General features: G+C 22.7%; 3 protein-coding genes across 3 annotated transcripts; 2 read left to right on the top strand and 1 right to left on the bottom strand.

Annotated features, from left to right (window-relative positions):
* Positions 1-465: 465 nt before the first annotated feature.
* On the bottom strand, positions 466-6351 carry PY17X_1220000 (conserved Plasmodium protein, unknown function; the record flags this gene model as incomplete). The annotated part of the gene is made up of 5 exons (XM_022956771.1): positions 466-660; positions 783-882; positions 986-1074; positions 1294-1500; positions 1687-6351. 5 exons carry the CDS (start codon positions 6349-6351, stop codon positions 466-468), a joined length of 5256 nt encoding a protein of 1751 aa, XP_022812622.1.
* A 3182-nt stretch (positions 6352-9533) lies between these two features.
* On the top strand, positions 9534-16694 carry PY17X_1219900 (WD repeat-containing protein, putative; the record flags this gene model as incomplete). The annotated part of the gene is made up of 1 exon (XM_022956770.1): positions 9534-16694. One exon carries the CDS (start codon positions 9534-9536, stop codon positions 16692-16694), a length of 7161 nt encoding a protein of 2386 aa, XP_022812621.1.
* A 2813-nt stretch (positions 16695-19507) lies between these two features.
* Positions 19508-23942, top strand: PY17X_1219800 (cyclic amine resistance locus protein, putative; the record flags this gene model as incomplete). The annotated part of the gene is made up of 6 exons (XM_718761.1): positions 19508-22351; positions 22563-22874; positions 23126-23244; positions 23363-23419; positions 23557-23629; positions 23847-23942. The coding sequence occupies 6 exons, from the start codon at positions 19508-19510 to the stop codon at positions 23940-23942; spliced, it is 3501 nt and encodes a 1166-aa protein (XP_723854.1).
* Positions 23943-24160: the final 218 nt, after the last annotated feature.

The raw sequence follows: 24160 nt of genomic DNA, 5'->3' as shown, positions 1-24160 counted from the left end.
CATAAATAATATATTAATTATATGATGAAATAAAATAGCCAGTTTAAAACTGTGTCGATTTATAAAGTATACATATGACCATGATATACTCTCGTTGTGTATATCTATGTTTTGTAATTAAATCAGAAAGAATAAACACTTTTGATTTTTTTTTGTTAATAAATTGACAAAAAAATTAATAAAAATGTGCATGAAACTATATATTATGAATGCACAATTTTTTTCATTGATTAAGCATAAAATATTAGACAAAGAAACAAACGAAAACATAATTTTCATTATATATATGTTAAAAAAATTGAAAAAAATATAAATGTTCAATTTATAGTAATAAATTGGACAATTATTTTTTAAAAATATTTAGGATATATATACATATTTTTCGAAAAAAAATATATAGCATTTAAATATTAAGTTACATTTATGCCAGCATAACAAATGATTACACATTAATAATTTTTCCCTTTATGGTATATTGTCAGTATATTCTTTTTGTAAATTATTTAATAACTCATTAACTTTATTCATTTTTTTGGCTGCTTTTTCTTTTTGTTTTTTATTTTCGTCAAGCAATATATACATTTCCATGTCTCTCTTTTTAATCTTTTTGTTTGCATCTTCGAGCATTTTACCTAATTTTGCAATTTCGTTTTTATTTTCCTAAAAAAAATGTCGAAAGATATATAGATATATCGAATAGATTGAATCGATGCATTAGGACTCATTTTCTTTATATTTCCCTCAATATATATACATATATGGATTTTGTGATGATTCCTTACTGTATTTTCTTCGTTGAGATCCTTAAACTTCTTTTGCATCGCGTGAATCTCTTTGTCCTTTTCCTCAATAACAGCTTGTATTTTATGTTCATATTCTTTGCTGTATATTAAATAAAAAATCATGATATATTTACTCACACAAATATCTCAGCACATTAATGTATAAATAAATTAATATATATTTTTTTGTTATTTATCAGTACCAGAATGATTCTTTAATGTTTTCGATCTCCTTATGTGTATACTCCAATATTTCATCCTTCATTTTTAATTTGCTTTTCATTTCTTTAACCTACACAAATATACGACAAAAAGGAATAAATTTTATGAATAAGAATATTTAAAATTTTATGCACGTCTTCATTATTTCGTTGAAATATATTCACATTTTGTTCAGACTAATAAACAATAATTGGCCATTCCATTATGGTTTTGTATAATGCATTTTTTTATTTTATTATATTATATTTTATTTTATTTTATTAATTTTTTTTTGAGTATCAATGCTTACTTCTTCTTCGTACTTCTTATACTTAGAATGAGCAAATTCACACTTATTCATATATTCATCAAGTTCATTTTCATATTTTGCGATTAAATTTTTTTTTTCCATTTTATAATCATCCAATAAAGTTTTATATTCTCTTTCCATTTTTTTAATTTCAAGTGTTTTCTTTTTTATTTCTTCTTCTTTATTGGTTATGTCTGATTTTAGTTTCTGGAAAATGGAGAAAATGCATATGGTCATAATTTTAGAGAAAGATAAAAAAATAAAATAATATATTAATGGTGAATATAAAATTATCCCCAATATGAAAAATATATCAAGTACATGCATTTTATAGACACAAAATTTTATGTTCATTCAAATGAAAATATTATGAATAAATTTATCAAAACTTACCTCAACAGTTCTCATAATATCTTCTGTTATTTTACTCTTAACCTTTATGTTTGTATTTAGATCTTCATTTTGTTGATTAATTTTTTTTAATTTTTCAGAAAGTTCTGATTTTTCTTTGGATAAATTAGTTATATCATTTTCTGATTTTTTAACTTTCGATTTAAGAATATCAATTTCTGAAATATAAGTTTTTTTTTCATTTAAAACAGTGTTATGTATATTAATTGGCACATAGTTTTGTTCTATGTCTTTTTGGATAAATGAAAATGCATTTTTTTTAAGCTGCTGATTTTCATTTTTTATTTTTATATATGCTTCTTTAATATTTTTTAAGCCTTTAATGAATTGTTCCTTTTCGATATTATATGCCTTCATTTCTTTAACAAGTGCATCATTAACATTTAGAAGATTTTTGGAATTGTTTTTTATATCTTGGTTAATTATTTTTAATTCTTCTAATTCATTTTGTATATTTTTTTTTTGACAATGTAATTCGTTATATGACTCTTGAAACGCCTGTTCTAATGATTGAACTTTTTCTGTGAATTTACTTTTTTCTTTTTCTAAGGATTCATTTTTTTCTTTTATAACATCATTTATTGTTTTTTCATTAGAAATTTGTGTTTCTTTCATTTTTGATGTAATTTTTTTATTTTTATTTTTTAGTTTATCAAACTCTTTTATAAATTTATTTTTTTCTTTATTTAATTTTTCTATAACTTCTTTTTCTTTAAAATATAAATTATTCGCTTCTTCTAATTTTTCTTCCAATTCACTTAGCTGTTTTTTTAATCCTTTAATTTCTTCTTCATTTTTTGTAACAGTTTCATCAAGATATTTTTGTAAATTATTCAAATCATTTTGTAACAATTCTTTTTGATTTTCGCGGGTTGCTAATTCGTTTTTTGTCGCTTCAAAACTATTTTGAATTTTATTTTTTTCTTCTACTTCTGTTGAGTAGCTTTTTTCAATTCTGTCTTTTTCTTCTTTCAATTGGTTGTAATTTTTTTGAACATTTTTAAAATCTTCTTTTAATTTTTCTAATTCATTAACATTATTTTCATAAGTCTTTTTTAATATTTCCATTTCAATATTTATTTGGTCTTTTTTGGAGTTAGCTAAATTGTACTTTTCTTCCATCTTTTCCTTTTCTATTATCATAGTATTTATTTCAAATTTTATTTTTTCATTTTCTATACTTAGTTCGTTTTTACATTCAAGTAGCTCTGCTTTATCATCGATAATATTTTTTTCAGTTTTTAATAATTCTTCTATTTTATAATGTAAATTGTTTTTTTCTTTAACAATTTCGTCTAATTTTTTAGAGAGTGCGTCCTTTTCCTTATTTTCCTTTTCGTAATTTTTTTTTAATTCATTTTTCTCTTTTACCTCTAATTCGATTTGATTTTGTAAGGCTTTAATTTTATTTTCCATTGCATTTATTTTGGCATCATTTACCCGTATATCTTCCTCAAGTTTAGTTATTTTTAAATCTTTTTCTGAAATCATATTTTGTTGTATTTTTAATTTATTTTTTACATGTTCCACTCTTTCTATATTTTGTTTTAGCATATCATCAATATCAGCTTTATATTGTTTTAATATATTTTCATTAAATGAAATCACTTTTTCCTTTTCTTTTATGAGTTCTTTTAACATATATATTTCTGAATCTTTTTTTTTTAAAAATATAACATATTCATTCATTTTATTTTCAAATTGTATTTTACTTATAGAAAATTGTTCATTCATATATTTTGTTACTTCCTCAAGCTTAGATATTTTTTTTTCTTTATTTGTGCATTTATCTTTTAATTTATTAAAGTCAATTATTATACAATCGATTTTTTTTTCATATTCATTAATAATTGCTAATTTATTTTTATATTTTTTTTTATTTTTATCAAACAATTTCTCCATCTTTTTATAATTAGTAATTTGATTTTGAAGATCTTTCACTGTATTTTTTAGGATAATATTTTTTTCAACGAGTTCTATTTGTGTATTGTTTTGTGATACATCTTTTTCATTATTGTCTAAAGAATGTTGTCTTTTCGTTTTTTTTTTTTTTTTTACTTTTTTTTTTAAGACAATCTCTTTACCTTCTTCCTCTTTATCCTGATGCTTGTCTTTTATAATTTTCTTTTCAGATGGCTCATTTGGTTCTTTTTGAAAATTATTATTTGTGATTTCTTTATATTCTGTATTTCTGGATTTTTCATTTTGATTATTATCATTTTCACGCTCTTTTTTTGCGCTAATTTCATCAGAATTTTGAATAGCCTTATTTTCATTTTTTTCCTCATTAATTGTGATATCTTTTTTATTTAATGAATTCGAATTACTATTACTGCTACTATCATTTCCACTGATCTCTTGGTGTATTCGGCTTTTTAAATTATGCAAAGTTTTTAAATAATAATCAAAATTTAGGTTTTCATCTAATAAATTATTATTTGTAATTTCTACCTTTTCGATTTTCTCTGAAATGTTATTATTTTTTTGTATTGATACATTTTGCATTGTATCGTTGGTATAGTTTATGTCTAGATTGAATTCATTATTTTTTAAATATTCAAAATTTAAATTATTTATATTTTGATTTAATTCGTCTATAATTTTCAGATTTTTATTATCATTTCTTAAATTATTAATATTTTCTTTTATTAATTTTCTCTTTCTCATTTGTTCAGAATTTTCATTTTCTTCATTTTTAGAACTCTTATTGGTATTAACTATATCATTTTTTATTTCTGAGGGTTTCCATGTTTCTTCTATTTCCTTTTTATTGTTAGTTTCATGTTTCGTTTCATTATCATTGTTGTTGTTATTATTTTCAGTATTACCAACTTTGGTATACATATCATTGCGTTCTTTTTCGATTTCCGCAAATGATCCTATTTCGTGATTATAAAATGAAACCGAACTATGTTTACTATCAATAATGCAATCACTTGTAGCACTTATTTTATTTTGCCAACTCTCTTGGCTTTCTATATGCAATACATTCGGTTTAACTGGTAAATTATAGTATTCTAAATTTTCTTCGTTAGTTAAATTGTTGTGAGGATTTTCTTTGTCATAAGAATCGGTTTGTAGTTCATTTATTTCTTTTAATTCATTCTCTTCAATTGTTTCCTCTTTTTTTTTTTTTTTATGATTTTTCATTTTATCAAAATTATTATTAGAATCACTTATTGGGGTTTCATTCATATCAATATTACTCATTCCACTAATATGTTTATAGTTATATTGATTTTCCCCAATATTATCAGTATTACTAGAATTTCCATCTTCCTGGCATTTATCGGATTCATTTTTTTGTTTTATATTTGTATCACTATTGTAATATGTCTCTTCAATTGGTTCTTCTCCATTTTGGCTTTGTACACTTCTATCACTTCGTTGATATTCATCATGATCACTTAAAGAAAAAACATATTTTTTATACTTGTCTTTCAGTTTTTTAATGTTCAAATGGTCAATGTTATCTTTGTCTTCGTCACTTCCCGTTTGATCATTTGTCGAATTGATATCCTTTTTATTACTAGCAATATCATTGGGTATATAATCAGTACCAAGGAAGGGAATATTTTTATCGTGAATAATAGTATCGTCATGTTTTGTATTGCTATTATCTTCATTTTCACAATTATATGAATGTTCTGTGTTATTTAATTCATCTTTTTCTTCCATATTTTCATAATTATCATCATTATCAATAGCATTTGTATCATTAAAATTATAATCTCTTAAATTTTGAAGTATATTTAATATATTTTTTATTTCTTTATCATCTTCACTATCTAATTCACCACATTCTTTAGTGCTTTTTCCTGTTTTGATGTTACTGTCAAAACTTTCATTACCATTTCCATTATAACTTTCAATACTATTTTCATTTCTCCCCCTGAAATAATTTGCATAATCTTCTTCTTTTTTTTCATTATCATTTAATAAACTAGTAAATGTGGATATTTTTTGTTCATGTGATAAAATTATATTATTCATTTCATCTTCACATATAAAATCTATTTCATCAGAATGAAAAGGTATCGATTCATTTTTTTCTATTTTCATAAATTCGTCGTTTGACAAACTTGAAAATAATAGACTACCTTTTATATGTTTTAGCCCTTGCATTTCTTCATTGTTTTCTATTTCATCTTCTTCTATTTTTGTTTTTATTTGTTCTTTCTCATCTTTTATAATTTCCCCTTGTTCATCACTGCTATTTCCACTTTCTAATAAATTGTGAACTTGTTTATCAATGTAGTCATAATTTATATTGTGATACAAATTTTCAGTACTACTAGTTATATCTAAATTTATTGTGTCGTCATTTTTTTCATAACACTTTTTTTTAATTTTAATATTGTTAAAAGATTCACTTGTTGTGAGCGCATTGTTAAGGGTGTCATATTTTTGATCATTATAATATTGTAAATCATTGCCTTTTTTTTTTATGTTTATATTTTCATAAGAGGAGTTAGGTAAATTTTCCTTCTCATTATCACAATTTTTTATTTTAAGAACGCATCCTTTTTCTGTTGCTATTTTTTTATCTTCATTTATTGTATTTAAATGCATATCACCCTCTTTAGTATTTATATTTTGTGATTCTTCGATACTTAATTTGTTTTCCAATAATTTGTGTAACTCCATGATATATTTATTTCATGCTTCCAAGCTTATTTCCTCTTTCTTTTTATACACACACACAGACATATATATGTATCCCTTTTTTATAATAACACACAGTTGAGAAATTTATATATCACATACCGCGAATCCATTGGTGTGTATAATTTATTTGAATTAAATAACTATGTGTGAAGTTGATATATTTATTCATATTATGCTTGGATATACATATTTTATTTTATCACTATTTTTATATTTCTGCAATTTATTTCTTTAAATCACATAAAGATGAATATATATAATAGTAGAGAATCGAAATCCCTTTCGAAGGATAAAGTAATAGCTTAAATTCAACAAATAAAAGAGAAAGAAAATAGGAAAATAAAAAAAAAGTAAATATTAAACATAAGCATTCGATGCAAACGATATTAAAAAAAATTATTATTTTTTTACCAAACGAATAGTTTAATTTTTTTCTTTTTGAGAGAGGAAATTAACAAATAATCTACTTTAAAAAAATATTACATTATTATTTTTTATATTACACATATCTTCATTTCGTTAGTTTATTTACATTTATATTTTATATTATATTTTTTATTTTTTGGTATTATCCCTTTTTTCAAGAAGTCTATCAATTGAATTGGCTTATTCTCCATAAGTTCATTAATTTCTCATACTATTATTGAATTTGTACACTTTGAAATATTGAAATTTATAGAGAAAACACTATAGTTGTGTACACAGGAAAAAATATATAATAAATATATTTTTTTAAATGATCAAATAGTGCATTTATATATCATTCGATAGCATTTTGAAAGTCGTTCTTAAAAGCAAGAGACGCATAATATATTTTTACTTTAACAATTTCAAATTATTCATATAGATTTTCTTCATTTTTATTATAATAAATTTAAAATGGAAATTATATAATTATGTGAATAGTATATATGATTATTATTTGTAAAAGAAAAAACGCATATTTATGTGCCGTTGCATGAAAATTGGTATTGTTTATGTTTCCATAAATATGGATTAATTATGCAAAGTATTTTGTGAAATATAAAAGTGAATAAATAAATTATAAGACAAAATAACGTAGTAATACATTAAATATTTCAAAATTAAATGGTTAAAGGAATGTTATGTATATAGAAAAATTTGTAACGAATTTTCTCTTTTTATTACAAAAAACAGTGACCTGTTTACGCAAAGTCTTATTTCTTATAATCCAAAAAATATCCTTTTCAATTAGTCATATAAAAAATGCATGTCTTTTAGTTTATTAATACTGATTAATATCATAAGCTAAAGACAACGAAACATAATTGTTAGAAGATTAAAAAAAAATGAAAAATCACAATTTTCAAAAAATAATAAACATATTCATAAGTGTTTTAATGATCATTTATATAAATTTTGAAATATATTTCACATAATACTTTGGTGAGACGTTTCGATTTTTATCCCTTAAAAAGAAAGTTATATAAGAATTCGAATATATATCCGAATTAACTTACATATATATTGCTCTCGAAATAAAATGGTATTGCATACTTCACAAAATAATAAACAAATTACGTCTAGAGTTTCAATTATTTTTATTTCATTTACATTTATTTATTTATTTATTTATTTTATTTGAGATTAAATAAAACAATTTTTTCCCAATTTTACAAATTCGTTTGACAGTGTGTATATTTTTTAATTTTCTTTGCTTTAATCTGTTTTTTTTGAGTATTTAGCAATTACGCAGATTTAAGGAAAATATAATATAGCTAAAAAATACTATAACATATAATATGTGAATATATATTTTTTTAATATCATGCATGTATATGCAATATCTGAGAATGGACATTTAACTGATGTAAATAAGTGTAACTGTATGTATACTATAGACTTATTTCTCTTCGCCTTAAAAAAACATAAACTGATTTTCAATTATAAAAATATTGTTAAACGATTAATATGTTTAATAATTAAAAAGTATAAAAGACGTTCTAATTTTTAATATAGTAATCCAATACACATTATGGTCCCCATAAAAGTTATATGAATGATCAAAGCTATAACGTGCATATCATAGTGATGCATGTGGGGGGAAATAATTTTTTAAGAGTAAAAAAATATATATAAGAAATATCTTATAGAGAGAAAAAGTATTTAAAAAGGATTTCAAAAGAGTTATTTATTTGTTATACTAAAACTATATAAGAAATTATAATTTATACCACGCTATTATGTATGTAGAAAGAATTTATTTCCCCCAAAATAGGTAAAATGCAATTTAAGGGAAATTTTAATCATTACAAAAAAAATTAAAATAAAAGAAATAAACAAATACGAAGAAAAGAAAAAAAGAAATAATAATAATAATAATAATAATAATAATAATCAATTTTCCAACATAAAAATACAAAAAGTCATTCCCACATTTAAAATCCCCAAAAAAAATTATATAATTGAGTAAATTTAAAATAAATTTTATTTTTTTTGTTACGTATTACTGATAAAAAGATATGTTTGAATAAAATTTTAAAGTAGTCAAGTATTTACCACAATTTTTATTTATAAAAGAAAGTTAAAATATTTGATTTTTATATGAAAATTTATTATTTATTTTTTTGTGTTTTTTTTTAATGCTATGTATAGTTGGACTGTGGTAAATGCGTGGGATATATACTATATATACAATGACTACAAATAAAGTATAATAATATATATAGTATATACGCATGTTGATATTATATATATTTATTCATTTATATATGTATATATACTTACATATGCGGATATAACATATATTATATATGATATGTAGTATATTATGCCAGTATACACAAATAAAAATTATTATTATGAAAAAAATAAATTGACTTAAATCCAAAGGATAATATAGATGATATTTTATTTGTATTAACTTGAGACAATTATTTGATGGTGAAAATATTAATATATATGTGTATTGAATCAAAAAAACGCAATAATGTATAACATAATAACATAAAAATTATAATAACAGAAAGAGACATATAATAAAAAAAAAAAGAGGAAGCAGACACACAAAGAAGAATAAACTGCACATACAACGCGCATGCTAATTTGTATATATACATGAATATATGAGTATACACATGCCAATTGTATGTATTTTACTAAGAACATGTACAATATTTTTGTTTAACTAAAGGAAAATAATGGATGTAAAGAAAGAAAATAATAATAAGGAAAGTGACAATAATTTAAATTATTATAAAAAACAAAAATGGAATAATTCAGAAGATAGACAAATAAAATATAATAATAATAAAATTAATAGCCATATAGAAAATGGAATTATAAATAAAAATGGTAAAACAAATAAAGACAATTCAAGTAGTGATGAAAATCCAACAGATGAATTGGTCAAAGGAAATATATTTGATACATGTGATAAAAAGGTTTATGACCATAATAGGAGCAAAATGAAAAACAAAAAAAACATCCATCATAAAGATCTAAGTTACATCACCAATCAAATTTCTGATAATGTAAGTGACACATATAAAGTATTAATAGATATATGTTTAAATGAAATTCGTAAAAAAAAAAACAATAATTTATATGAGGAAAGCACGAATCGTAGTGGAATGATAAAAAATAGTGATCACTATAAAAAGAACAGTTACACTGCTCATGCAAATGGTAATGATATGGAAAATGAGTTTTCTTTAAACTTTGAAAATTTTAAAAACTCATCCCATAAAGAAAATCATATATCTATAAACAAAAAACATCCATTAAATAATGATTATCTTTTTAATAATTCTGGACGGTTTAAAAAAATACGAAGTGAATCTCCCGATTTGAGTATAAATAATAAAATAGATAAACAAGTTGATAATTTTGTTTTTGAAAATTATGAAAGAAACAAAGAAAACGTGTTTAGTTCCTCACGTAGTGGAGCATATATGAGTTCCCCGACTAAAGTCGACCCTAATTTGGTCTACCACAAAAATGATCTCGGTCTTAATGCACAAAGAGCGAATCATAATAAAGGGGTTATTGATAAGAAAACCAATTATAGTACAAGCAATCATGGTTTTGATAAATTTTGTGGAAATAATGATATATATAATCAGGATAATTACAATTTAGAAATCCGAAATGGTAATAAAATCTTAGGTGATTTGAACAGAGAGACAAGCATTATAAGTGTAGGATCTCTTATAGATGAAATTGAAGATGTAGAAAATTATGATAAAACAACGACAAATAAAATATACAAGGGTTATAATCAGAGAAATATGGTTGATAGTTCTCCAAGAAATGATATAGAAAATGATATGTTCAATATTTTTAAAAATGTTATAAATATGTTAACTTATAAATATCCAGAGCATGATATAAAAAAATTTTTTTTTAATAGCCAAAATCGATTAAAAAATGAATATGAAAATAATAAAAACGTGTCAATAAAATTAACAAGTTATGAATGTAATAAATATAATAATATATATAGTTTAGTGAAACAGAGATTATATTATACAAAAAATGATATAAAAAATAGAAATGACATATTAAGTTGTCAATATAAATATGACATATATAATAACCATTGTGTTAAAAATATACAAAGAAATGTGACTATTTTATCACATTTTTTACCGCATACAAAAAATAGGAATTTTATAACAAAAATAAAATTTGATCAATATTCTGAAAATATTTTAACATCAGGAATAGATGGGTTTATAAAAATATATCATTTAAATACAGGTAATTTGATATCTTGTATTCGGGCTCATAATTATGCAATCACTGATTTTGACATCCATCGATCAAACAAATATATAATTTCATGTGATGAAAAAGGGATAGTAAAGTTTACAAGTGTAGATAAATATAAAAGTAAAAACTTATTAACATACCGAAGGACACTTTCTATGAAGAATGTTTTTTTCTTTTACAATGATATTGATAATAATATTAGTAGAAGTACGGGCTATAAATATAAGACATATGCATTATGTTCCACCAACTCGTATTTTTTCATTATACATTTTGACGATTTAAATAATGATATGCAAATAATAAAATGGCTAAATGTTATGCCATTAAAAAATTATAAATTTTCTTCCCATTTGCATTTTTCATATTCTTTAAATTATAACATAGCGCCGTATGTTTACGAAAATTTAATTATTTCGAAAAATCCAATAAAAGAGTTAAAAAATAGTTATTTAATTTTTATAAATACGAAAAATAATTGCTTAGACGATTTTAAAGATACAGATTTTGGACCATCTTCATATAATAAAGTTGGCAAATTTCATTTATCTGCAACTAATACAATGGCAAGAATGACAAATTTTTCTATGAATAGTATGAAAAGAAAAAAAAAACTTACATTCATCCTTTTAACTACAAAGGTAATATATGATAATAATGAAGAAAATGATAAAACGCTTAGTATTACCCCGGATAATATTGTTATAACAAAATATGTCAACAAGATTGATAATAATTTAAATAATAATGGAAATGGTGATGATGTTATTGAAGTTTCTTATAAAGGAGAGAAAAAAAAAAATAATAATGTTGAAGATATAGAGTATAAAAAAATACATCAAAATTTTGAAATTAATATTTTACAAAATGTCAAAAATAATGTAGGATCTGTTTTGTTTAAAAAATTTGAAGATTTTAATGACGAAATAATTATGTTTGCTTTTTCAAATACATGTTCGAATTTTGTTACAACTCACATAAATGGTGCAATATATTTCTGGAATCTTCGAGAGTATCTTACCAATATTACAAAAAAAGAGATTAGGGGAAAAAACAAAATTCCTATTTGCTGCTTTTACACATCTCTTTATGTTGAATTTGTCTTGGAATCGTCCGCTATTAACGAAACAAATAAAGCCAAGAATAATAAGAATGAAAATACCAACAATAACAATAACAAAAATAATAATAATAATAATGGAACCCCAAATAAAAATAAAGAAACTGAAAATAATAATTTATTTGTTATATCGTCTACATCATGTTCTTCTTATTGTTACTCATCAAGTGATATGGACAATACTTCAAAAATTGATTCAAAAAATAGTAAAATGAAAAAAAAAAAAAATAAGACAAACACATCAAATAATCCGAATACAACCAAGGGAGAATCTTTAAATAGCATATATATTAGTGAAAATAATAATGCCCCAAATTTAGGTGACAGTAGCACTATAATGATAGGTAGCACCAATATTAGAACCGAAAACAATAATAATTTTTCTAATACCTTTTTAAACCAATCAAATAATAATAAAAAAACCAAAAATACAACTAAAGACGACGCAGTAAATCCGGTTGGGAATGAAAAATTGAATACTAAACCAAAATTGAGAGCAAAAAAATTGCATTATAAAATAAGTAACATAAATTTTAATGCATCAGACGAATATATTATCGTTGCCGATGGAATTACAAATAAATCGAATTCAACAAAAGAAATGATAAATGCTGTTACGATGAAAACAAATATTTCTATATTTAGCTTATTAAATTTTGAAGAAATAAAATATTTCGATTTAAAAAAATGTGACAGTTATATTAGCTTTATAGAACCTAATCCGAATTATAAAGATATTGTTTTATTTGGTTGTTTTCGTAAATATATTTATTTATTAAATTTAGAGAAAAAAAAAATTATAAAAAAATATTCATATGATAGTGAATTAAAAAATTTAAAAGCACAATGGAATAAAAATGGTTATACATTTATTGTTTCACATAATTATGGCTACTTTTCTATTTTTACATTAAATAAAAATTATTCCTATAAATTAACATTAACAGAACAAATAACATCTTCACAAATTTGTTACCTTAATGAAAATAATAATAATAATAATACTGAAAGAGTTGATGATTTTGATAACTTAAATTTATTACCTGAATTTTTTTTATTTGATTCATATTATCCAAATAATGAATATGGAATAAATGGTAATTCAAATCGTTACGAGTTAAGGGATTATGGTAACTTTATTGATATAACTAACAATTTAGATAGCGCATTTAATATTGGAAGTATTGTGGGTACAAACACAAACAATGTGTCACCTGCTATCCAAAATAGCCAAAACCGTAATAGTCGTTCAGGACGATGCGATACTTCTAATAATAGACATAGACATGATAATAATGAGGAAAATAATTATGGTCTTGTAAATGATAATAGCACTTCAGAGCTATTACGAAACCGAAGTAAACACCGAAGAAAAAATCGAAGGATCATAGAAGATAGTTCTGATTCGTCAAAAAAATCAAAAAACACAATATATACATTATATAGTGATAGTAATTCGCGGTGTTCTAGAAGAAATAGTAATAATTCCGTTTTTTTAGATAAAAAAAGTAAAAAAAAAAAAAAAACTTCTAGCAATAGCAATGATGATATAAAAATAATAGATAAAAAAGAATCACAGCCAAATAAATCTCATATAATAAACTTAGAAAATATGTCAGTTGGGAAAGATGAAGTTATTACTGTAGAAGATGTATACAGCGAATATGCAGAGGAAAATTATAAAGAAAATGGAAAAAAAGTGAAGAAAAATGAGATAATAAATATTGACAATGAAATGGATAACAACAATCATATGCCATCTTTTGATAATAAAAAGAAAAAAGGTAAATATTTATTAAAACATAATAAAAAAATATCAAATTCAAATGACGATGATGCATTCTTAATCGAAGATAATGAATGTATACAAATTAATGATAATAATGTTGTATATGTTAATAATTCATATGAGTCAGTATTAGATGATAGTAAACAATTTGAAAATAATGAAAAAATTAAAAAATTAAACACGTTTTTTATATTAAAAAGTGATGATATCAAAACTTCAAGACACAAAAAGGAAGATGATCATTCATTTTCTGATTGTGATTCGTATTTTGATCAATATAGTTCTATTACCTTTTTAAGTGATGAATCAGATTATTATAATTATTCAAATTATTTGGATAATCTCAAAACAAATAGTAGTAGTAATGAAAATAGCAGCAGTAATAGTTATGATAGCAATAGTAGTATTGAGGGTTATGAAACAGATTCATCTGAGCAATACATAGAAAGGAGCTTTGAAGAAAATACATTTAGAGATACACAATGGGATAGCGAAAATATTATGAATCGGTTTAAGAAAAAAGGAAAAACTTATAAAATACAATATGATGTGCATAATTATAAAAAAGGAAATACAAAAGATAAAACGAGGAACGAAAAAAAGAGGAAAACTAAATATAATGAAAGAGTAGACATAAGTGATGAAAATGAAGAAAATAGAGTGATTTTAAACAATTTTAACAATCCTAATGTATTGGTTGATAAAAAGTTCAAAATATATGATCATGAATTGCAACCTTTACTTCCACAATTCACTAGTTTCAATTGTAAGAATGATTATTTTGAATATTTAAAAACAAATAACTTTGATTCTATTTATGTACATTTAAATTATTTTAATTTTTTAAGAAAAAAATTAAAAAATAATAATGATTTTAACTATAAATTCCTTCTTCTATATGGAATAGTGTATGATCTTTTGTTAATGTATGGAAATTATTTACCTAATTTTGATAAAAGGTTATTAAATATGTTTTGTTTGAAAGCATACCAAGAAAAAAATACAAATTTTAACAAATCTTGTGAAAGTTCATCCTTGCAAAAAGATGAAACAGAAACTGGAAGTTATAAAACAAAACCTAAAGAATATGATAAAACATGCTCAAACAATTCAACAACTGTTGTGTGTAATAAAATAGAAGGAAAAAATATGAACACATTACCTCGCACAATAGGAAGCGAATTGTTTAGTGAGTCATTTAACAATAGTAAGAGAAAAATGAGCTCCCTATTTATAAATGAAGATATTTGTAATAAACAAAATAAAAAGGAAAAGGATTTTATTAAAAAATTGAATAATTACATAGAAACATATTTAAAAAAAAACAATAAATATTCAAATCGTGAAAAAGATAAAAAGATATTTATGAATGTAATTAAAATGAGTAAAATATATAAAAATATAAAAAATGAAAAAAATGTGTTTTATGACTTTTATAACGATGATTACATAAAACATAAAAATGGAATTAATATGTCAATTTTTTATCAGTTTTTAAAAAGACTACCATGTAAAGATGAAGAAGATGTAGACTCATTTATTTATTATAATAAAAAAAATGATTGGAACAAGAATATTAAAATATTATTTAAAAAATATTTATCGCATTATGAATTAGTAGATAAAAACAAAAAGGAATATGATTATAAATTATTTATTTATTCAAATAATAATACTATTATATATATGAATGATACTGTTAAAAACTTATTACATGTTTTGGATGAAAAACATAAGAAAACATTAGTGAGAGAAAATTATAATATATTAAATAATTTATCATTGAAAGGCAGAAATTGCATAATTAAAAATATTAATAATCTTTTTACTTGCGAATATTTTAATCCATATTCTGTTTATGTAAGATCACCTATAGATAACTATGATTTAGGTAATTCGAGAAATTATAATAATTCATTTTTCCAAAATTATTCAGGATATAATGATTTATTTAATGTGCTCAGAAATAATATATATGATGCTAATTTTGAAAATATAGGAAATCCTACTAATCGAACCGCGCCATATACTAATACAGTTAGAACAAACAATCGTCGAAACAACACTAATAGAGTAACAAGCCATTTATTTAATTATGAAAATTTAGCACATCCAAACCCCAATACAGAAATAGCAGTCATAAGTGAAGGTTCATCTGCTTTTACTAGTGATCAATCTGCTAATTATTTCATAGAAGATGATTATGATGACGATTATGATGATGATTATGAAGATGAGTATGAAGATGAATATGAAGATGAATATGAAGATGAATATGATGATGATTATAGTAATGATTCGAATTATTATGGAAGAAGAAGTAGAAGAAATACTTCTAGAAAAAGACGACGCACACATAGAACTGTTAGATCTAGTACTAGAAATAATAGATCACGAAGAAATACAACAAGAAATAAAAAGAAAACTTCCAGGAGAAAAAAAAATAGTCGTACAACAGAAAATAGTACTAATGCTACCTCTTCTAGAAATTTGAATGTCAGAAAAAGTGACAGATTAAAGAAAAAGGAAGAACAAAACACTAGCGCAAATAGCGGAAATACCAATAGTCGCCATTTTAGAAATTCTTCTAACAACTCAAGAAATAGATACAATACCCGATCATCGAATAATAATAACAACACCTCGAATAACAGCGGGAGCAGAAGTTTTATTATATAAAATTTTTCGAAAGTATAATATTTCTAGAGATATAATTTATATAATTTGATGATATGCAAACGATTGGAAATTAATTATATATACTCAAGCCATTCCATTTACTATTATTTTTTCAAATAGGAGGTACAGGAAGAAGAACTGAAAACAGAGCTCTCATTGATTTTCGAACTTCTACAAAATTAACGATATATATTTGTTTAATAATACAACCCTGAATTTTCTAAAAACCATTACAATTATTATTATAATTTTTAAACTTAATTTTTGTATAATTTTTAATGTGATGGAGATATAAAATAAAAACAGTAATCTGTATATACTCGGTTTTTATATTCAAAAAATGGGAAGAGTAATGTAGAAGAAAAGAAATAAAATAACAATATTATAATTTTTGATTTGAGCATTATTGTATGTGTGGGTTTTTTGAGTATGAATTACTATTTTGTTAATAATATTTCTGCAGGAAGTTTTATATCTGATTTTGATAGCATATATTAAAAGGGGGAATATGTGGATATCTCTATACATAAGAAAATGAATATATACATATGAATTCCCACCTCAATTATTAGAGTATGAATCCAGCAGTTTTGTGCAGTTTTTCATTTTTTTGTGATATTTATAAAATAGTCTATATTTCAGAGAAGATATGACGATGATTTTGTTGTAAAAAAGGGGTATTTAATTATATGTGACTATGCCTAATTTTGTAAAAATATAATTAAAATTTTTTTTTGTAGCACATCGTAATTATGGCATATATGCGTATATACTAGAATATATATTCACTCATTCGCATGGCTATTTATTTTAAAAAAATTAATAGAACAATTTGAAAGCGAAAGAAATACCTAATACATTTGATGCCCATCTACAAACGCCTTTAAATATTATTATGAAATTAATTCAAGTTAAACATGAAAATATATGCATTAATTTTTTTATATGATTATTTATTTTGCAAGATTGTCAAAAATTTCCTTTCATTTTACGCATTTAAAAAATAAGCATGATGCTGAGTATGTAAACATGCATATTAAATCTGCGTTTATGAATTTTTTTTTTTAACAATTTTTAAAAATAGCTGTTTTTCAGGCACTTTACAACAGATACACACATAAGATTATATGTGCATATTTTCTTTCCATTTCTTTTTTTATTTATTCTTATCTATATTTGCACACGTATACCTGCGTATATATATATGCTAATTTTTCATTAGACCTTAATTTTTTAAGGTGGCTTTATTTTATTTTTTTTTGTTATCTCAAAATTAGTAAACTCTTTTTACCGCTTTAAATAAGTATAAATAAAATACCATACAATGATTAAACCCTTCAAAAAACGAAAAAAATGGAAGCTCATGGTTACAACGATTATATGATGACAACAATACACAACTATTTTGAGTTTCTTTTTCATTATGTTTTTTACTTTTTTATACTAGGTAATGTGTTTCTTATAAGTATATTTTCCATAAAGTTTATATCGTACTTTTTTTAGTTGGTTTAAATGTGTTTTCATTACATGGGCCATTTAGTCATGCTTTACAATAACCTTTATCGTATTGATCAATAGTACATAAATCAATCATACTGATGTAACGATTACTGGATAATTACATACTTACATGGTTATATATATATTGTAATTTTAAAAATGAACAAGCTTTAATTTAAACATTATTAATGACACTTAATTTTATAAACAGAGTATGGAGAAATGCTTTGTTATCTATTGTGAAAATACCTTTTGACGAGTTAGCGTTTTTAAAAAAAATTCATAAAAAGATATAAAAAATAAAATAAAAAAAGATAATATTATGTTGTATATAAATAGGTTTTAATGAAATATGCATACATTTGCATTATAGCGTAAGAATATTTAAGTGCCTAAATATGGGCGTATGCATTTTTTTTATGTATAAATTCAATTGATAAGATTTAAAGAATAAATTTGGAAAACATATGTATATTTAATTATTTGTTTACATACGAAATGATATATAATATTTTCTGTTTTTTTTATTATACACTATACAATTTTTAATAATTCGATTTTGTTTGTATTGGTATAAGAAATTATTAAGATATGTATATTTTCATAATAATAAAAAATATATACATATTATTATATAATTGATTGATCAATTTACAGCAAGCAAAATTTGTTTTTTTTTTATATTTATTTTTTTATTTGCTTATACATATCTAAAAAAAAATAGCAAATCATTAAAGTAAATTTATTGAATAAGAAGAGGGATTACAATATTTGTTTTGCCGATTTTTACGTATAATTCGTTATAAATCGCGAAGAAATAAGTATTTTGTAGTCTTACGATGCATACGAATACATATATTCTTAAATACGTTGAGATATATTCCGATCGTAACACAACTTAATTATCCATAGATATTTACAATCACATGAAGTATAGATTAATTTTTACAAGAAAATAATTCAAATAATCATGATTCAAATTTTTTGTCCTCTATTAATATTTAAAATATTGTAAAATTTAAGATTATATATAGTGATAAGATTCTGAAAGTGAAAATATATATATGAACATAGTGCAACTCATTTTGCTCCTAGTTGTGATTGCAGATATAAATGTGTATAAAAATATAATATTAATAATACACGCGTGTAAAGACATATTGGGGTGTTTCATTTTGTATGTCTATATATATATTTTTATACTCTTTTTCACTTTTTCATATTTATTTCATTTATTTTTTGGAATTTTTCTATAACATTGGTCGTTATCATCCCCCCCCTTATATATGATTTTTAAATAAAATGATAAAGATATGAATAGAATATCGTTATATGATTTTGTGTTGGACGAAATAAAAGGAGGAAGGTATTATGAGCCATACCAGAGTGATAATGAAAATTCTGAACAAAATGGTAATGGTGAAAAAGAAGGTATGGGAAATAATTTAAAACATATGAGCTATAGTAACATTAATCAAAATACGGAAGAAAATAAACATGATTTTTACAAATTTTTGGATGACCTTTTTAAAACACATACAATACCAGATAACGCTTTAGAGCATATGATATATGTTCCAATTTTTTTTGAAAAAATTATGAGTTTATCATTTTTGTTATGTTTAGATAATATTCTTTATGACATAACATTTATGCCTATACAAGTAATTCGATCAATTTGTATTTTATTATACATTTTATTAAAAAATATTAGTAACAATTTTTTAAATCGCTTCATTGATATCAAAAATTTCAAATTTTATAAATATGCAACCACTTGTAATTTTAAATATTTAAAAAGATACAAAGCTCGAGTAATCAAAAATTCAAATAAATTTATAAATACTGAAATGATAAGAACGGGTAAAAAAATAAAAACCAATGACACCAATGATCTAGATAATAAAAATTCAATTTATGATTATTCTTACAATTTTAAAAATTATACATTTGATAAGTTTTATGGTCATCATGATATAGATGGTTTTACATATAATCAAAATGTGTCAAATTCAGAAGATGTGATAGTTTCTGGAGAAAACGATTCTATTAATAATTCTATGGAAAATAATTTAGTATTAATGAAAATAAAAGAAGCCAAAACTGGTGGTGATGAATTTAATACTACTTGTTCTCATAGTGATATCGAAAATAATAACACTAGTAGTTTAGATATTCTAGATAATAAAAATATTGGAAGTAGTGATGAATATCATAGTAATTATAGTAGCAGCTTTTATGCACCAAAACTATATTACGTTGATAGTGAATATTCAGAAAAAATATATTATAAAAAAAGTATTCGCGATGCTTTAGTTAAAAAAAAATCCTTAGTAAATTTTAATTATGCATATAGTAGAAGTATAGGGGATGGAAACTCTTTTGAGATTAATAGAAAAGGTTTTGGAAGGAAAAGGAAAAAAAAAGAAAATTTTAAATTATATCGTATAAGTTCTTTTGATAAAAATGTTAAAAAAAATAGAATATTTATACTTATTTATTTTCTATTTAAACCTTTCAATTTTGTAACAAAAAAATTATTCAATTTTTTTAAATATATAGTTAAATATTTTTATTCATTTTTTCTCATTATATATATGAATATAATACACTTTTTTCATATTAAAAAGTTGTACACCTTTAATGATGTTAAGAAAGAGGATAAAACAAAAATAATCACCAGATCACTTGAAATTAAATATTTGTCTAGCAAACAGCAAACTGGTGATAACGTCAAAAATGAAAAAAACGACGACCATGATGATTGTGTCCAAGTATATAAAGAAAATCTAAACCCTGCTCAGGAAATGAATAATGTGTCAGCACAAATAAAGGCATGCGACAGAGACCTTCAACAGTCGGAATTTGAAAAGGATGGAAATGATGAAAATGATGAAAAGGATGAAAAGGATGAAAATGATGAAAATGATGAAAAGGATGAAAATGATGAAAATGATGAAAAGGATGAAAATGATGAAAAGGATGAAAATGATGAAAAGAAAGGAAATGAAAAAAATGGAGAGATCAACTATTCAGAGAACACAGTACATGAATCAAACGTAGAAAAGAACCAACAAATAGAGACTGAGAATACTACAAACGAAAGTGGAAAGGCAGTAAATTTTACGGATATAAGGAATGTAGTTAATAAATATATAAGTAATAAAAAATTGAATGAAAAACATAATCTTAAAAAAAGAAAAGAAGAAAATGATGTAAATTGTAAGGATAAAAATATTATATACGAAAAAAATCAAGAAAATAAAAAAATAAATAATGAAGCAAAAAATGAAGGTTTTACAATGAATGGACAGAATGATAATAACTATTTTTATTATACATGTAATGAGCAATATTCAGAAAAAAAAAAAAAAAAAAATGTTAAAAATGTGAAATATATGAAAAAGAAACTTTTAAAGGATCATATAAATTTTTTAAATTTATCTTTCCCAGAATATAGTGGATTAATAAGAGCATCATTAATTTTAATTTGTATATATATTTTCTCATTTCTTGATACATCGAGAATATATCATTATATTCGAGCACAACCATTTATGAAACTATATGTTGTTTTAAACATGCTTGAAATTTTAGAAAGATTATTGAGATCATTAGGCAAAGATTTAATTGATAATATGATTAGAACATTTATAAGAATTATAAACTTACGATCATATATATATATAATTCGCAACCACTATAATAATATGACAAACGATGATGAAAATTTTAGCAATGAATCTTTAGAAGGGCGACGAAAAAAAACATACATAATAAATAATAGTAATATATTACACGAAGAGGGAAATGGAAAGAAGAAAAATGAAAAAATAAAATTCTCAGAAATTTTCACTAAAGAATATCGAAAAAATTCGGATATATATATAAATTATAAAGGGATTAATTTAAAAAAAAATAATAAAAATAATGTTAATACAAATCCCTATTTCAATAAGGAAAAAAATATGTTTTCTTTTTTAAAAAATAATAATGAAATGGCAGCAAATTTCAAATTACCAATATTCTATCCTTTTTTAAGTATATTAATCAAATTTATTTTGCAGTATATTTGTGTTCTCATCTATATTTTGACTCACGCTTTTGCCCATCTCATTCGGTTCCTTTCTCTCAACATTGCAATTAATTCTTCAGAGGTAAGTTATATTTTTTTCCATCATTCTTTCTATAGATATGTATTTTTTGTGATAAATTTTGATAAAATAAAAGAAACCATGTCTCAATAATAATACAAATAAGAAATGTTGTTTCATTTTTTTCGTACAATTAAGAAATATTAGTGTGCATATATATTTTTTCATTCTTATACTTATACACATTTATATTTTTTTTTTTTTTTATTATCAGTCTACTATGTTTCTTATTTTAGTTATGAGCAATTTCACAGAAATAAAATCAACAGTCTTTAAAAAATTTACCAAGATATCCTTATTCACAATTGTAGCTTCAGATTCTGTTGAACGATTTTATTTATTTATAGATGCTTTTCTTGTTTTATTAAAAATGTCAACAGCTTATAGAACACAAAATTCGTTCCTTAGTATTACTAGTTGGTTGATAATTATTTTATTGCTTGAGGTTGGTGTTGATTGGTGCAAGCATTCATACCTTTTGAAATACAACAAATTAAAATCCGAGTCTTTAATCAGATATTTTCAAGTAAATATAGTGAATAAATATATGCATATATTTATGTACATATGTGTATTATATAATTCCTTGCGATTAATAAAAAAACAAAATATTTCCTGGATGTTTGCATACATATAATATGCACAAAAAATAACTTTTTCTTATTTTTTCTTATTTTTTCTTATTTTTTCTTATTTTTTCTTATTTTTTCTTATTTTTTCTTATTTTTCTTATTTTTTCTTATTTTTCTTATTTTTTTCTTTTTTTTTCCTTTTTAGACTTTGTTAGCAGATGTATTAATTTCTAGAACAACGAATAATAACATTTATTACATGAACACGCTATCATTTGAAGTCCCTTGCAAAAATATTTTTTCATTTTCACATATACCAACAAGGTAAGATTTTTATGATATCATTATGTATTTTCATTTTATTTATTGATCCTGTTTTGCATATATATTTTTGCAACTGCAGAATTTTATACAATGTATATTTAATCTTTTAAATTTTTAGACGACTTGGATATATGTCAATGCCAGTTGTGACCCTGATTGTATGTTCACTTCCAAGGTAAGAATTTGTGCAAAATGTGAAAATAAGAAAATTTTCTGACTATATAAAATTAGATACATTCGTTTCCATATGCCCATAATCAGATAAGTAATCTTCATATGGATATATGCATTTTCTTTTGTTTTAAATTTCAGACTAAATTATTTATCAAACATTTCACTGTTATCATTCGCCTTGTCTATATGGATTTGTTTATTCCTTTTCAAGGTAATAAAATAAATGAACACAAAAAAATATATTTATATCTATAGTCATTACAACTATACAATGTCGTATATATCATGAGAATATATATGCAGATATATGATTTAAAAGTTATAGATAATATATGGCATTTCTTATATGATTATTAAAACATTTGAATATAAATATTTATTCGCCCATTAAAAATGTTTTTTATTTTTTATTTTGATTACTTACATAGATAATATTATCAATTATGATCGTATCCTATACAATATCTGAAAAACATCAACTCAAAAATTTGAAGAAACCATATGATGACATAAGCGCTTTATGAAGAGAATCGAATAAAACAATATTCAATTATTTATCATTATAAACCCTTTAAATATTTTAAAGGACTATAATGTCACAAATATATTTATTTAATGTATTAATTAATTTTTTTCACATTTTTAAAAAACATGTTTTTGTAATTGTTTTTAAAGTAAAACTTTATTCTATGCTAATCTGATTTTTAAAACTATTATTAGCATATTTATAAAAATTGTTGAT

The sequence above is a fragment of the Plasmodium yoelii genome (assembly GCF_900002385.2).
Source record: "Plasmodium yoelii strain 17X genome assembly, chromosome: 12".
Taxonomy (NCBI): Eukaryota; Apicomplexa; class Aconoidasida; order Haemosporida; family Plasmodiidae; genus Plasmodium; species Plasmodium yoelii.
This window is presented reverse-complemented; position numbering and strand designations above follow the sequence as displayed.